This window comes from Psammomys obesus, unplaced genomic scaffold, assembly GCF_907164565.1.
Source record: "Psammomys obesus unplaced genomic scaffold, mPsaObe1.curated_primary_1811, whole genome shotgun sequence".
NCBI lineage: Eukaryota > Metazoa > Chordata > Mammalia > Rodentia > Muridae > Psammomys > Psammomys obesus.
The window spans coordinates 33,436,420-33,453,356 of record NW_026596073.1 but is presented as its reverse complement, the minus strand read 5'-3'; the positions used below and the strand labels follow the sequence as shown (position 1 = coordinate 33,453,356).

At 41.9% G+C, this 16,937-nt stretch overlaps 1 protein-coding gene and 1 pseudogene across 5 annotated transcripts in view; one reads left to right on the top strand and one right to left on the bottom strand.

Moving 5' to 3' along the window:
* The window catches only part of Intu (inturned planar cell polarity protein), a 60,776-nt gene that overhangs the window by 30,669 nt on the left and 13,170 nt on the right, over nt 1–16,937 (bottom strand). For all 5 annotated transcript variants that reach the window (XM_055626101.1, XM_055626103.1, XM_055626102.1 and 2 more), the window contains exons 3-4: nt 11,147–11,232; nt 2,190–2,390 (exon numbers count right to left, since the gene is read on the bottom strand). In XM_055626101.1, coding sequence (XP_055482076.1) covers nt 2,190–2,390; nt 11,147–11,232 — 287 coding nt within the window. The remainder of the gene's footprint in view (nt 1–2,189; nt 2,391–11,146; nt 11,233–16,937) is intronic.
* Nucleotides 14,859–14,908, top strand: LOC129690573 (small nucleolar RNA SNORA17; annotated as a pseudogene).

The window sequence follows — 16,937 nt, the reverse complement described above, 5'->3', positions numbered from 1 at the left end:
ATGATCAGCCTCCCAGATGCTCCAACCAACATACATCCTGAAAATTCAGACTTTGTCTTAAGAACAAAACAGGAATCCTTTCAGCTTTAGTCAGAGTTTTATTCAAACACAAGGACAGAACTATGCCTGGTATGTTAACACTTCAACAAGCATTTCAAATGCTACGTTTGAAAGTACAGGAGACCAAAATCTACACAATTAATTGAAATTATTGATTTCAAATAGTGTTTTAAGCTTTAATCCCCACCCAGAACCCCAAAGAGTCTTTAATTTCTTTTATCCTGAATCTTAAAAGAGAACCATCATTTTTGAAGGTGTTATTAAATAGTTACTTAATTATATTTACAAAGTGAGAATACAAAACTAAAGAAGTACCAATAGGAAGAAAAGAGTATCATAAGATTATAAAGCCTCTGACTTAAATCTGGGAGGGTTAAACACCACAAATTAATCTATATAGTAAGGCACATTTTATTTTTAATTATGTAAAATGCCAATTTATAAGGTAATTCACAAAATGCTTAATATTTTTCCATTTTCAGTGAGAGCCTATTTCCAGGAAGCAGAGCTTTAACAAAAGTGAAACAATGAGTCTCCACCAAGCAGGACCTGCAGTGGGCTGACACTCCTAAGATGGAGATGGGCAGGGTGAGCCTCACTTCCTGCTGATACTCAGGCAGCATCTACTTTTCTCACAGGGCAAATTAAAACTGGGCAAAATTAAAACTTCTAGATAGAAACCATGAAGAATTCAGAGTAATTTCCAGTTGTTCCAATGGCTACAACTGCTTCAGCAGGAAGTCCAAACTCCTGTTGTATTACACTGGCCTAGCTTTCCTTGGTTCCCTCTATGAAGGCTGTTAAACAGCTGTATGAGAGATAGTTACATGGGGCCCATGTTCTCACAGCTTTTACACTATCACAGATATGATGATGACACACTGTGAACTCCTACTGCTTTTACTTGCTAGGAAGTAACCTAATATACGGAAGCTATTCAATATATGCTATGGGATATGTTTGCTAATACACTGAAGAATGATTCTAATTTTATTTCAATTTTCACTGTGAAAATAGCTACAAAGCATTTCATTATAATTTTATTATTTATTTTTAGAAATTAAGTCAAACATGAATTAACATCTTCTGTGATATAGATTTAATAAATTTAAACCATGTCCAAAAAGTGCTTCCATTCTATTTTCTCAAAATACCAAATGTTGTTTTAAAAAGAGTCTTTAACTAGCTTTTTGCAAGTCTCCATCTTGTGGTCTTCGCATTCCAAATCTTGTAATTTGAAGGCCAGCTCTGTATCAATTATGTAACTCTCAGGGAAAGAAATGACCCTGTGACATTTCATTGTAAAGTAACATACTAGTTAAAAAAAGGCCATTTAAAGAAGTCTCCATAGTAGTCTTAAAAGCCTTGGTACTGAAGGGCTGGCAGGCTCTACAGCGCCCAGTCAATTTAATTAGCTGTATTTTTAAAGCCCTTGTTAGTAGCCTGCACTTACAGAAGCTTCCACTCTGTGTGGAAAGAATAAAGAACCTCTCCTAATTACGATACCAATATAGAACTGGCCACAGACAGGAACCTGTTTATTTGCAAGGCATTCACACACTTTCCCAGGGAAAGATAGGCAATGACATGTGGGCTCAGCAGTGTCCCAACTAGAAAGGTTCAGGACAGTACCCCAAAACTTAGGGGGATTAAAAAAATAAATGCTTAAATGTCTCATTTGTTCTAAAGATACGCCAGCAAGGTGTAAGAAATTAGAATTATTATTGCTGGGTGTCTATGTATTTTTTAGAACACAGAAAATACCAAATAGTAAATCTACAATTAATTTAATCTTTACCATTTCAATTTCTTATTAAGCAGACAGAAAACAACGTAAGGAAGTGCAAGCCTCACATTACAAAAGGACGCGAAGGCAGCTTTTGGTCTCTCCCTGTCGCTTAGAATAATAGCTGAAAAGTGTGCCCAGGTTTCTCTTATTTGCTTTCAACACCTAGCATAGCATGTGGTGCGTAGAGAACAGTGATAAGGCACAGCTAGTTCATGCAATACATAGCATGATATGTGATATGAAGACCAGCAAAAGGCCCAGCTAGCTCCCTTCTGTTTCTTTAAGTCTGAAGTGGAGGAAGGTCTCCCTCCTCACTAGGCGTATGTGAGCGGAAACACACCTCCTCTCTGGCCGCTTCTGAGTGGATCTGCAGCGTGAGGTACATGGTCATGTGTGGGACGTCCAGGGCACTCTGCTGAACACCATCAGCCTCTAACCCGCAGAGGAGCTTTACCAAATCATTCGTGCATGCCTGTGTCTTCTTTTTTGGTTGGGCTGTTTCCTTTTTCACGGCATATGCATTTTCAAATGTTAGCTTCACCTGAAAAACAAAAAACAAAAAGTTCGAACTTTCAACAAAGCAAATATCATTTTTTTTTTTTTTTTAAACAAAGAAAGACACGTGCTGACATGTAGAGCAGTAGTGCGCAGGATAGAGAGGGCATCTCAGAGCAAGGGCAAATGGTGAGGGCAGTGAGTTCACCTGTACCTGTATCTAGATCCTTGCACAGTGGTGGGCACACATATATAAAAACAAATGCTTGTCAAGTGAAAAGTACAGTGTTCCGTACAACAATTCATTCGTGCAAATGCAGTCACTGTACAAAGAAGTATCACAGAGGAACAGGACTCCATAGCATTTGAGTACAGCAGAGTCACCGTACATGTTAATGCTAACAGCACTGTCTCATCAAGTGAAGCTAAGGGGGAGAGACTGGGGTCAAGGCAACATCACATGTCACGAGTTGCCTTTCCTTCCAAACGTGACAGCTTCAAACACTCTTCTCTCAGTCTTTGCGGACCTTTAAAGAAGGACCAAAGACAGTGCTATCAGACAAAACCGTTGGCACGTGGGACTCTGTACCTCTAGGAGGATTATCTGTCAGTTTTATCAGTATAGTTTTAATTTCACAGCCTAATGTCAAGATTGGTCAGAATCCAGAACGTGGCTGTTCTCCAGCTGCTGAAAGGCACCTTCCACCTCTCAGGTACCTCCCCTTGGAAACAGACACATCCGCAGTGCCAGCTGGCCAGCGACAACCCGCTCACTTCAAAGATGCTCTGTAATGAGGGTTGGATAATGAGTTCAGCCATCACTATGAGTTCAGTAGCCACACAGTGCTCTGGATGTTTATATCTTAAAAATGCTTCCTTTAAAGGGAATAATCCCCACAGTTTTAAATTTACAGTCAAATGATGCCTTTCAAAATGAGAGTAAGCTGGGCGTGATGGCTGTTTCCTTTAATCCCTGCAGGTGCAGGTGGATCTCTGTGGGTTCAAGGTCAGTCAGCTCTACACTGTGTCAGGACTGTACTGTGAGACTCTGTCTCAAATTAATTAATTAATTAATTCATGTTTGATCAAGAATAAAGACGTCTAGCCAATGCTTAAAAGCAGGTAACATTGTATTAAGGCAGCATGTTACATTTGAGGAAAATACTTAAAGACTAAAAACAATACTAAATAATTACTACTTTAATGATTTATTATAAGAGGTGCTCTAATTCTAAGTATGTGCTAAGTACTAATATACTTTAATCACTTTAAAAAATAACTTTTATATACTTTCATTTAAAATGTTAAGTATGTTTTAAAAAATCCATAACTCTAACCTACCTACCCAACTGCTCAGATATTATATTGTTTTATATAAATATATATGTTGAAAAAATCTTCCAAAAGGAAAAAAAAAAAATCAGGCATTCCTTTCTTGTTGGCAAGAAGTAAGTGTTTGGGGTTGTGTTCAATTTGTTTATCTGGAGCTGGTAGCAGCTTTTTACTGGAGTGAACTAAGTTAGATACACATCGTTTTAAGTGGCAGGATTTGCAGTAAGAAAATTCCATTTGTTTGGAGAGTGTCTCTCAAAAATTCACATGGTAAAGCCTTGGTCCATGGGGTAGTGCTAGTGGGAGGCTGGAAGGTCTTCACGTACGTGGGGGCATTCCCTAGGGAGAGTGTGGGACCCTGATCCCTCTTCCGTTTTCTCTCTTTTACTTGTTGATCTTAGGGTGAACAGTTTGGCTTCACCCCTCACTCCCTGACATTTCCATGTGGTACTCCCACCAAAGGCTTCAAGATAAGGGGCTTATCTGGTTGTGGTCAGTCTTCACTGTCACTTTGACCGGAGTTAGGATCACCTGGGAGACACAACAGGGCATGTCTGTGAGGATATATCCAGAGTTTACTGAGGGGAGGACTCAACTTTGACATGGGTGGCATCAACCCATGGGCTTAGGTCCCAGAATGAATAAAAAGGGAAAAAACAAAACAAAACAGCTGATCATCGCCCATATCCGTCTTCCCACTTCCTGGACTGCACAGATACGAAGAGTTTCCTTCGTTCATGCCTGTGGCCACGCATTTCTTGCTGTGATGGACTTATCCCTTTCAAACTAAGAGCCAACATAAACCCCCCCTCCCATGAGCTCCATTAAGTCAGGTGTTTTTCCCAATTATAGACGAGTAACAAATACACCTGGTCACAGACTAGACCCTCTAAAACTATAAGCCAAAATGAACCCTTTCTCTTCATAAGTCGATACTTCAGATATTTATTACAGTGACGGATGCTAATCTACATGTAGCAAAGAACGAGGTTCAAATTCATCTAGATGTACATGGTGTTAGCAAAGCTGAAGTAGGGTAAGGAGCTTACATCAGGAGCAGGAAGGGAAAAAATTCAAATGGGAAAGCCTAGTGTCTACAGAATTTTTTTAAAAAGTTTTCTGTAAACACAGTGTGGAAACATAGACCTTGGAATCTGGGACACTGTATGAAAAAAGGCTGAGTAGAAAGTTAATGTATTGCTAGAAAAAGAGAAAACAAACTAAACAAAATTTTTTAAAAAAAATTGCAACCTTATGTAAAAATGATCAAGGGTTTTTAATTAACATATAATTAAAGTAAGGAAGGGTTGAGAACATACAGTTTTACGAATTATCATCTTAGATATGAAAGGAATAATCAGGCACTCTGTGGTAAAGGCATTGCCTCCACGATTGATGACCCAAGTTTGATCCTTGAGTCCCACATGATAGAGAGAACCAGCTCCTACAAGTTGTCCTCTGCCCTGCAAGTGTGCATAGTAAGTAAACGTTACAAAAATAAGACTTGGTCTGAGGTTCAGACACAAACAGACTAAACAAGTAAGCATTATTTACTGTCAAAGATGTAGTTATTGGTGGTGGTGGGGGGGGGATTCATGGTAGGAGTATCCACAGAAAGAGACCTCAGAGAAAGAGCCATGGCACATACCATGAAGGCATCTTCTCCAGCTGAAGAGCCTGTAGGTGGGAAGAGTTAAAGACTGGGTGTGACTCACCAAAAAAAATGACAAAAGGGAAATGAGTTGGTAAACTGAAAAATTCACTATTCATATTCTAGGAATCGGCAAGGACCTAAAATTTAGTGCCACTTCGCTATGCTTGTGAAAAGTGACATATGTGCTTTAAAATTAGCTTTAATACTTTATTTCGCAAATGCCATCATCTCTTTTCTGTGGTACAAGGACCTTTACGCCTTGCTAGGACATAAACCCAAACAAAACCACACGCCATGGGATTGTCCATTAACATTCTTTAAGGAGCTGTTTTAGTATCACTCTGATTTAAGAAAGGTTGGTTCCATCATACAAAACAAATTACACTTCAGAAAGCCATTTCTAAAGTCCTATATGGTAGGCAAACATATATGATAAGCAAACAGCTGAGGAATTCAGTTGCCTGGACAACATAATGGTAAGATATAACTAAATAAAAAGATAAACACTATAAAAAAGAGGTTGATAAACCTAAGTATTAAGAGTACTATGTGGTTAAAGGGATAAGCTTTTATAAACAGTATCTAACACATTTTATTTGAAGCTCCTTTTAGTTTTCTGTCGTTCTTCCACAGAACTTTAATGTTCAACAAAGTTCATGATGCCACATCTCCCGCCTCCTTTCTTACTTGTGCAACTTGCCCAACTTATCCTCATCCCTTCCAGGCTCAGTAATTGTGCCCTAGTTCCCTCGGGTCCAAGGATGTGATTTCTACAACCCATCACTTCCAAAGTCTTGTGGTTTTGGTTGTGTCCTCTGCACTTGTCTCCAACCCACGCTATGTAAAAAGCAATTCATCTTTATTCTCTAACAAGCAAACCCCCTCTTCCCTTCAGCTACAACCCTCTCCACAGTGTACGCTGTGAGGACCTGATGTCATGGCAAAGCTGCCCTGCCTTGCACCTGAGAGTCAGCACAGCCCTTCTCACAGCTCCCCTGCTCTCTGCTGTCTTATCCATTCTCTTTCAGCCTGCAAGAGGCAGGAGCTTTCAAAACTCTTCATGAATACTTAAGGAATTATTCTAATTGGCTCAGCAAATCCTCCTTTGCCTCTCCTCCTTTTGGGCAATCTCACTGAGTTGCTCAAGGCAAAGTCTGGAAAGTTCCTGGGTATCTCCAAATCTGAAATGCTGTAAAACTCCAGACTTTTTGAGCATCAGTGTGATGCTTTGAAAGTATGAGATTTTTGAGTATTTAGGGTTTCAGGTTGTTCTGCACAGGGAGGTTCATCCATGCTGAAGTCCCAAGTTGAATCAACTGTTCTCTCTCTTCTCTATCTTTTCTTCCCTCCCTTCCTTTCCCAGCACTCATTCATTCACTTCTGTTGCCAGGATGGGTCAGGGATCCTCTGCTTATATTACTATCTAATAAATTCCAAGCCCAAATTTCTCCAGTCATCCAGTACATTTACTCCTCCTGCAATCCAGAAGCAGTGAAGGGCTGCCTGCTACATCTGATGTAGTCACACACTGTTCAGTTCGCCATAATGTGTAGTAGTTCTCCAGCCTCTTTTCATCATGCTGTGTGTGTGCTGAGCTTTCTAAGCCAGGGTCTTGCACATGCTAGGCACACATTCTACCATTCCACAAATCAACACTCTCATGCTAGTAGCACTTTTGAAACATTTAGGAAAAAAAAAAAAAAAACCACACAACTAGTTTTGAAATGTTAACATGGGCTTTTGGGGGCATCACTAAAGACAAGGGCTTTGCCTCTGGATTCCACAACAGCACACATCAGGAGACCTAGAGCTGGATTCAAAGATTTCCCGCTAGATCCCTTCTGATTAAAGTAGAGGAAACTGTAGATCTGAAACTTCTGCGAGGTGTTATATGGAGGTCTGATCTGTTCTCCCAGTGCCTTTTTTCCTATTACACTGTCTCACGGGCCACTTGTCTGTTGGAGAACAAGAAGCTGCAGGCCACTTGTTTCAAATGTCACTGCTTGGTGTGTCCAGGATTAAAGTCTCCAGTGCAATTATTCATAAACATGCACTTTTCCTCCCCTGTTGCTGGAGGGACTGTTTTGCACATGCCACAAACACAAACCAGTAAAACAAAAAAGCCTGGGGCAGATCTATCTCAGTTGGGTCTGGCACCAAGATGCCAGGATCCACAGATTGAAATGAAAGGGAAGGAGTATGCTTTGGCTCAGTTTGAAAGTTAGTGCTTTGGGGAACTGATTCTGTAGCTTTAGGGAAATCATTAAGTAGTTTCTAAATGCTGTCTCTTTCTTAGGATCTCATTAAACAGTTTAGTCTAGCTCACAACCCTCCTGCCTCAGCAGGATGCTCCTGATTCCCTTTCTTTATGTATACAACAGGAACACTAAACCACTGGAATCTTACAGGTTAGGACCTTAAATGTCAGCACATCTGTATGAAGAAGAGGAGGTGCACCTGGGGACACTGCACAAGAGGTGGCATGTCTGCATGTAAGTGTCTTCCCGACTTGAAACTGTCCTTAGAAACTTGCAGCAACTGTGGTGTCCTGCCCCCCACCCCCCAAGACCTGCAGGGCATCAAGCCAATCTGCATTCCAGCATGGATGGGGGAGGAGCTACAGGCAGCTGATGGCCACTGAGGGAGGGAAAGTCATCATTCTTCATTGGTGTGTATCATGGTGAGTTGACCATGTTCCACACCCATGCAAATGCAAGCATCTCTAATTGGACTGTGAAGGGTCATGTAGTCAGGAGTGGGTGGGGAGTCTAGGAAGATTGGAGGGGGAAGAGATGAGGAGAGGAGAGGATGAAAAACACAGTATTTATCCATAAAATTATTATAGCTTTTAAAATTAAGCAACTTTAGAAAGAAGTAGTTTGTCACTGTGACATCTATACCTGATGACGTTCAGGAGCCTGGGGAGCTGTTTCATGGGAAGTGTCTGAGGAACAGGCCAGAGAAGCCTAGTTTCTCTAAGCCACTTGGTGGGCAGTTCTGCTAAGGGCTTAGAAAACCAGAAGCCTGACAGAAATGAAAAATGCAGGCAGCGAAGACCAGGATCATTCGGTTTCAGGCAGAAAGTGAGACTCTGTTGGTAACTGGGTTGACAGATCAACCTTTCTACATGATGGAAAAGAACGTGAATGCATTTTACCCATGCACAGAAACTTTGTGAGAGGCTGTGTTTAAAGGGGACAGACTAAGTAATCTAACAGGAAATCTCAAGGCCACACAGCATTCTCGCTGTGGCATGGGTGTTGCTTGCTGATTTTAGCCAGATTAACAGTGAGAATAGGGAGCAAGAAACAAAACAACATTTTAAAAATCACATTTTAGCCAGAAAGTGAGTAGGTTTAAAATTGCTGCCAATAAATATGGAGAGATCGACTCTGTTAAAAGCAGACCAAAAACTCTGCACTGGGACAGTAGGAAAGACATTCTGAGGGCATCTCAGGAATTGACCAGGATCCCTCCCCAACTCCACATCCTACACCCTAGCTCAAACATGTAAAATTATAACTCCTTTTAAGAGAACAGGTCTGAAAACCCAGATTGCACAGGTATGTTCAAGGTACCGCTTAACTAAGTAAGGTCTTTATCTCATTCAGCTGGTAAAGCAACCCAAGGGCCACTGCAGCCACGGCCCAAGTGGGCCTACCAAGATTTTGACAAATGGCAGACCACTCGATGCTAGTTTTGTAGGCATGCAGAATGCTAGAGTTGTGGGGCTGGGGTGGCTTCAAGCAAAATTTCAAAGGAAAGTCCAGGAGGCCATACAATGTGTAGCAAGTTTACTGTCTCTGGAAAGAGCCCCTCACAGTTGTACATGAAGTTATGAGAGTGAAGCCAAAGCCGAAACGGAAAACCTAGAAAGTCAGAGACACCAGCAGCATGGGGCATTGACTACAGGAAGCTGCAGATGGTAAGCAGAGCCATAAGGTATCTGCCATATGGGCTGCAGCCAGCAAAACCACAGGGGTAGGACTGCCAAGGCTTCTGGAGTACATCATGCCACTGCATATCCCAGGTGGCAGGCCAGGCTGCTCAGTTTTAGTCTCGCTTAGGCCTGATTCTTCCTCATTCTTTCCCTGTCTCTTCCTGTGCAATGAGAATGCTTATGACATTACCTGGAAAATATACAGCTTACTCTGATGGATATGCAAAATATGCTGCATTTTGATGGATGCTCACAATTGAGTTTTCGTTAAGTCTTGAGGAGTCTGTGGACTCAGGCTTTTGAACAATGAGGACCTGTTAAAGACTTGGAGATTCTTGGAGATGGACTAAATGCACTTTTTTTTTTTTTTTTCTAAATGCACTTTCATTGTAATGTGGGCACATGCCTGTGAATACAGGACATGGTGTTATGTGTTGGCCTTAAATGCCTCCCCAGTGCACACGGGCTAAAGACTTGGTTGCCAGGATGTGGCACCGCTGGGAGCTGGTGGAGCCTTTATGAGCATGGAGAGAACTGGGTCACTGGGATGCTCTTGAACAAGACATTTGGACCCAGCATCTTCCTCTCTCTCTCTGTGCCCAGGCCATCAGGAAGTCAATGACTTTTTTCTAGTACTTATCCCTTACAATGAGGCTCTGCCTTCCTTACAGCAGCCCTCTCCCCTTATTTCTTCCCCACAACAAACAAACAAAACCAAAGCCAACTGGCCATGGACTGAAACCATGAACCAAAATCACTATTTCCACCTTCACAGTTGCTCTCCTCAGGCACTGTGTCACAGTGATGGAAAGCTGAAAGGAAATGATATCAATAGTACACATGGTTGGCTGATTGCAAGTTCTTTCTACTCTCCTGCCTCCATAAACTCCCAGATTACAAGGCTTCAAAGAAAACACTGTAGCTATGTTTTGAAATAGCCAAACTCATATTAAGAAACAACAAAAACCCTTTTAGCTGGATATGGAGATATACACACACTTAATCTCAGTACTTAAGAGGCAGAGACAGGCAGCCCTCTGTGAGTTCCAGGACAGCTAAGCCTACATGAGAGAGTCAAAAAACCAAAAATGAGAGATTTTTTTTTTTTTTTGTCAGAGAATACAAAGTCCACAGCTTATTTATTTACTTACTTACTTATTTTTTGATACAGGGACTCTACATAGTGTAGAGAGAATATCTTGTGTGTTGTATGGATGCATCACCTGTCAATTAAAAAAACCTATGGCCTATGGGAAAGAGTAGAATAAAAGGTGGAACATCCAGTAGGTGCCTGGGAAGACATGAAGGAAGACAGATGCAAGGTACTTGAGCAGAGGTAACCAGCTAAATGGCAGAACTTAGATTAGAATAAATAGGTTATTAAGTTATGAGATAATCAGAGAATGAGCCTACCTGTATGGCCTAAGTATTTGTAAATATATTTTGAGTTTGAATCGGTATTCTGGGACTATGGGGCCAGGAGGAAAAACTGTGAAACACCATAGTTCTGGCTATCTTGGAACTCCTTATATAGACCAGGATGGCCTCAGACTCACACACCTGCCTTTGCCGAAGGAGTGCTGAGACTAAAGGTTGGCCAACATGGGCGCTCTATGGGTAAGCTGGCAATCATGTGTATTTTCATTACTGTTCCAGTGTTCTTTACTTTGGATGAGTTTTATTTGTAGACATCCCTTTCCTTTTAAAACAATGCCCAAAGCTAAGTGTTAGCAAGAGGTGAGCCTGCCCTTGGTGCCCAAGTATCAGTGTTACTCACTCATTGCACAGGAGGATAGCTTCAGGATCTTAAAAGAAATAAAACAAAACAGCACAGAATGCAAGTACACTAAATACCGTATAGGAAAGAACTTCACACCTGCATTGGCCCAGGGATGCAAGACAGAACTCTCTCTATGTTTTCAGAAGTCACTTCTACATCATTCACAGCAACAAGGACATCGCCTAAAAACAGAAAAACAAAAAGATAACTGTGTGAATATCCCAAACCAAAAAGCTCCAGAATTGCAACATGAGAAAATAGTTATTCAGACCTCCTCAAGGATATAATGGAAAATGTGGCGCATTTGGGGACTTATCCAAGGTTATACCACACATTAATGAAATAACCAATCTCCCAAATCATCTAGTATGTCGCCCAACACTGCACCGTAACTCCCTGCAACCCACGAATACTTAAAGATATGAATATTTCTAGTCTTGGTGTAATTGGGAGAGTTATGTGAACCCAAAGCACAAATGGAAACATTTTTAGCATAAACGAAGTATTGCACTCAACAAAATTGAATCTAACCACTCAGACCCATAGTTAGAAAAAAAAAAATCCAGCTGAAATTTTAATTTAGTCCATGTGATACATCTCAATGCATTGTGCTGTTTGCTGCCATCACTCCCTGGTGTCTGTACAGCAGGCTTTGCATCACAGCTCCCAACAATATCAACATGTCTGGCACATTGCAGTCAAAATCTTCCTTCTCATGACTGTTCTTCAAATGCTTGTATTTATCTAATATCAAAATCAAGAGCACTATTAAAATTAAAATTTACCTTCAAATTATTGCTACAAAACACAGCTCACACCCCAAAGAGAGAGTCACTTTATTCTTGAGTTAAACCAAATGACTGATCACAGTCCAGGAATACATGCAAATCAGCACAGTTACCAGATTCACTGGTGAGGATCCCAGGTAGGTGGGCTCACACACTAGGGGATCCTCCACAAGTATCAGATGTTTCCTTGGAATAGTCTGAACTGTTGGGGGTTGGTGGAAGCTCATGCTTTGCTAAGAATATATTTAAAAAGTTTTACCTGACTGATAAAAGGCTATAAGTTCTGAGAAAATTGTGAGCCTAAAAACCAGATACAGGGGTGGACAATGACCAGGGCTAATGACAGTCTAAGATAATTTGGGTCTGCATCTGTGACACCCCAAATCTGCTTAGTCATGAAGTTCTAATCAGTCACTTGGCTTTGGGCCTTGTACTCTTCAGCCAACCAAGGGTTTAGCTTTTATTCTAGGACCTTCAGTTTATAAGAACATAATTAAAAGTACCATCAAATCCCCCAGTGAGCTGTGTTAACAGAAACACAAGCACATCTAGGGAACTTTCTCATCATTTCAAACCATACAGGTAAAGTCTTGCTCTAAACCACTGCAGCAGAGAATCAAGACCATCTCTCTACTCTCAGGAAGCTCGGGAAGAATGCATGTGGGTCAAACACAACAAGACGCATGGCTCTCCATGGCTGCTCAGGTCTCTGCATGTCTTACAAGCTAAGGCACTGGGTCTGTGTTCTGTCACCTTTTCAAGAATGCTTGTACACTGAATGGCTTAAATGTCAGAGAAAAGGTCTCTCCCTTGAGCACAGGTCAAGTCTGCTTACTGTACAAGGTGACAAGGACACACATTTTCTTTAATAAATTGTAAAAGAATTTTAAAAAGAATGCCTCCACTGTGGTAGGCTGTGAAGAGGCTCACGTGAAGTCTGTGACCTACTAGTGTGCAGCTTTACTCCTTAGAAGGTTAGAAGAGTATTGCAGAAATGCTCGGAAACCGCTGCCACCCTGTCACTACAGCTGTGACTCTTTCTGAACACTAAGTCTAGTCTTCACTATGTTCCCCAAATTGAAGAATAAAATATTTTTACTCTTTTAAACCTCTCAAGTACCAAAATGTTGTGCCGGTACATAGTTTGTAGAATTGTAATTTTATTGATCAAATGACATAACTTATAATGTAAATGTCCATATAATTGTTTGGCATTTTTATGCTTTAAAATTTGCAAACACTAATTTGCAAATTCTCAATAAACATTTTTGTACCCATAGTTTTTCTTCCTCCATTTGTGTGCATGATATATGCACACATGTATGTTGGTCTGTGTAGCCATGTGAACAAGAGGTCAGAGGAAGGAATCAGATATGCTGCTCTATTGCCCTCTGCCATATTCCCCTGTGTCAGTCTCTTACTGAACTTGGAGCTGGGCTGGCAGCCAGCAAGCCCCATAGAGCATCCTGTCTCTGCCCCATACCAATGGGTTACAAGTGCATGTGGGACCACTGTGGATATATATGTACTATATATTATATATATGTATATATACATATAACATATATCTAATATTATATATATTAATGTGGATACTAGATATTTGAACTCAGGTCTTCATGGCCCCAACTCCCCTACTCCCCTTTTTTGTCCTAGTTTGATCTAAGCTTAGCAAACTTTTTCTCTTTAGGACCACAAAGAAAACATGTCATGCTTTGGTGGATAAATGCTCTGTGTTTAACTGCTCAACTCTCTCCACCAGATCCACCATGAACTCAGCCAAACAAGAGGTAAATGTAAAGCTCTGTGCAATAATATTTTATTTGGGTTACAAATGCTTTTCCTATGCTATAAATTACTTAAATTACTTACTATAAATTACTTAAGCCTTTTAGACCTGGCATTCTGGATGGTTTTTCAAGATAAATGCCCAGAAACGAATTGATTGGGTTAAATGATACACTGTTGCAGGGTAAAATTGATGCCTAAAATATCTTTTGAATGGAGTAAACAATTTCTTTTCCTCTTTTTTCATGAGTGAAAAATAAATCCTTTGGTATTATCTCCATCCACTGAAGCAACCCACTCAGCAGGTCAGAGTTTGAGTGGGAATCAGAGGGCCCATGTCTGTCACTAGTGGGCAGCTCACCCTGAGTAGCTGCTGTTAACCCCTCTGTCCACATCTGCAGAAGAAAATAACTGCACCAGCAGCTTTCCAGACAGAAGGCACTAAACTTTTTCCTTGCAATAATCTCTGGGTTCCAGCCTCTTCCTGACAGCAGAAAAACATGAAAAGGAAACACTGCAGGAGACAGAACATGGCAAAGACACTGTCCATAAGAAAGTCAGGAAGTTACAAGTAGGAAAATAAAAATCTATTCCAAAAAGGAAATAAAAATTCACAGAGAATAACACATTGTGAGTTCATTAAAACCAAACCCATCTTTTAAAAAAAGCATTTCAAATATTTGAGTTGTAAAATAAGGTTCAACAACAATGGAACACAAAAAGAGCCTCTGTAAAATGGAATATTAGCCGAGCATGATGGCCATGCTTGAGGGCCTGGGGACTGTGGAGTTGAGATCAGCCTAAGCTACAGAGCGAATTCTATGTTAGCTTGGGCTACACAGTGAGAACCTGTCTCAAGAAAACAGAACTAAAGAGAACAAACAACACAGAAGAATTCTACATGGCAGCCACATGGAACTTCCCCACATCTTTGTGGGAGGGAGGGGCCAGCGTGCAAAGCCCAGTATAAATGAAGGTCACAGGGCCACATTTGGGTATTGGTCCTAGCCTTCCGCTTTGCTTGAGACCGGGCTTCCTGTTCACCGCCAGCCCGTGAGCTTCCACGGATTCCCTCCTTGAACAGGAGCACTAAGATTACCTACACGTACGGTTGCATCTGGCTTTACGTGGGGGGTTGGGGCTCTGAACACAGAACCTCATGCAGCAAAAGCTGTAGTCCTCCCTAGTCCAACAGGAATACTCATAGTCTGAGTTAGAGAGAAGACAGACTGCCTAGAGGCGTTGTAGGTGTGGCTGTTGTGTCACACATGTGTCAGTAGGTGTTCTGACCTATGAACATCTGAATGACTAGTAGCCTAACATTCCCTGAAGGAAGTGAGCCTGAGTCAACCACCAGACCAGTGCCAAAGGGCCTGGACAGGGACCAAGCCCGAGATGATCACCGGTCTGGCCCAGCACAGGCCTGAGTGGGCAGACCATGCCCAAGATGATCCCTGACCTTCTCCATAATGCACAAGCAGGGCACAGCACTTCTGAGACCACTCCTGAGATGACCCTAGACACTCAGATATCCCGGCACCACTAAGTGGAGCAAGTAAGTGGTAGAGAAATGGAGGAGAAAGAGAAACAGAAGGCTGTGGGCACAATGAAGACGGGCAGAACTGGACATGAGAGTAGGAAGGACGGCCTGATGTGAGTGGCCGGTGATGCCACCTGGGACCATGGTGGGGTCCTGGCCTGTGTTGTCACTGGGGGTCAGGTCTGAGTTCATGGCCTTGCAGTAAGCAAGGGTCAGTTATAATAGAAGCCCAGGTTTTCCTGCTCCAGGCTATCACCCAGGCACATGCTGATGTCTGAGGGCTGTGCAGAAATGGCCCCACCCCTCACCTGGGCATCATGGGATAGCTAGGCCCGGGGGCATGAAAGCAGGAGAGCTGGCCCTGCCACTCACCAGCTGCAGCACTTGGGAGAGAGGGGCCTGCCCCTCACCTGGGCAGCACAGTAGAGCTAGCCCTGGATGCAGGGGTTGCCTCTTGTCTGCTGTGTGATAATGCAGATGAGGGAGAGATACCCCCTTCCCCTCCCTTGTCCCTTATGGCAGATAGGAGAGTCATAAAAATGGGAGAATTGGCCAATACCCTCACTGACTGCAACAGCGAGCCAGCCCTGTACCTCACCTGAGCAGAAGAGTAGAGCTAGCTCTGGTTGCGGTGGTTCTAGGTGAGCTGGGCCCAGGGCAGAGAGTGGGAAAGTGGTCAGTCTGACTAGCTCAGATACCTCTTAGGCCCCGATTCAGGGCTTTGAAATGGACCACCCCAGTATCTCCCCCATCAATGAACTGCTGGCGTGTATGAAGAGGCTGGTCCTGCAGATCCAAAGTTATAGGATTTCCATGACACAGGGCAACAACAGGATGTCTGAGAGGAGTCCCTGTGAGGCTCCAGTAAGAATAGAGTAGAAGAAGCCAGAGGCCTCATACAGACCAATAACTCATTGTGATGACTCACTGCAATGAACATTTGCAAGCAAAGAAATGTGAACAATAGGTATACTGAGGGACACCCTGTACTACACTACAGCTTCCACAATGAGACTTTTTTTCTTTGTTGGGTGGGAGAGGTTGCCAGGGTGGAGGATGGGTATGAGGGGAGGGGGAAATGAGTGGTATTGGAGTGCATGGTGTGAAATTTGCAAAGAATGAGTAAAAGTTTAAAAAGAGTCCATATAAAATGAGACACAAGGGAATACATGTATATGTACACGCACACATACACTTACTCCCATTCACATAAAGCTGAGGAACAAGCTAAATCAATTCTGTTCACAGAAGGCTCAAGGCTGCTGACTGACCTTGGGCCTGCAGCAGAACCCTCCGGGTACTGAAAATGTTGATTCCTGATTCAAGGAGGCAGTTAAACAGGACAACACACACATCAAAATGACCAATGTGCACTTATGGATGGATGTCATATCTCAAAACATTTCTGCAAAGTGAGCACACGTCTTTAAAAATTTTAAAGAAAAAAAACTCACATTAAAAAAAACAAATCTACATTTGAAGACTTAAGAAACTACACAAAACAGCATGGAATAAAACTCTCCATCCTTTCTAAGAAATAGCCTGCAGGGGGATAATCTGGAGAATTAATGTATGCATTTGGCATGATGGTGTGTATCTGTAATTCCAATGATTGGGAGGCTGAGGCAAGAAAATAAAAAGCTTGAGGCCAGCCTGTGAACTACAGAATGAAATCTTGTCTCAAACAAAACAAAACAAAACATAATGAACAGATAAACATTATTGATAGCTAGCTAATGTATAGTTTCCTTCTCCCTTCTTATCCTTAAAA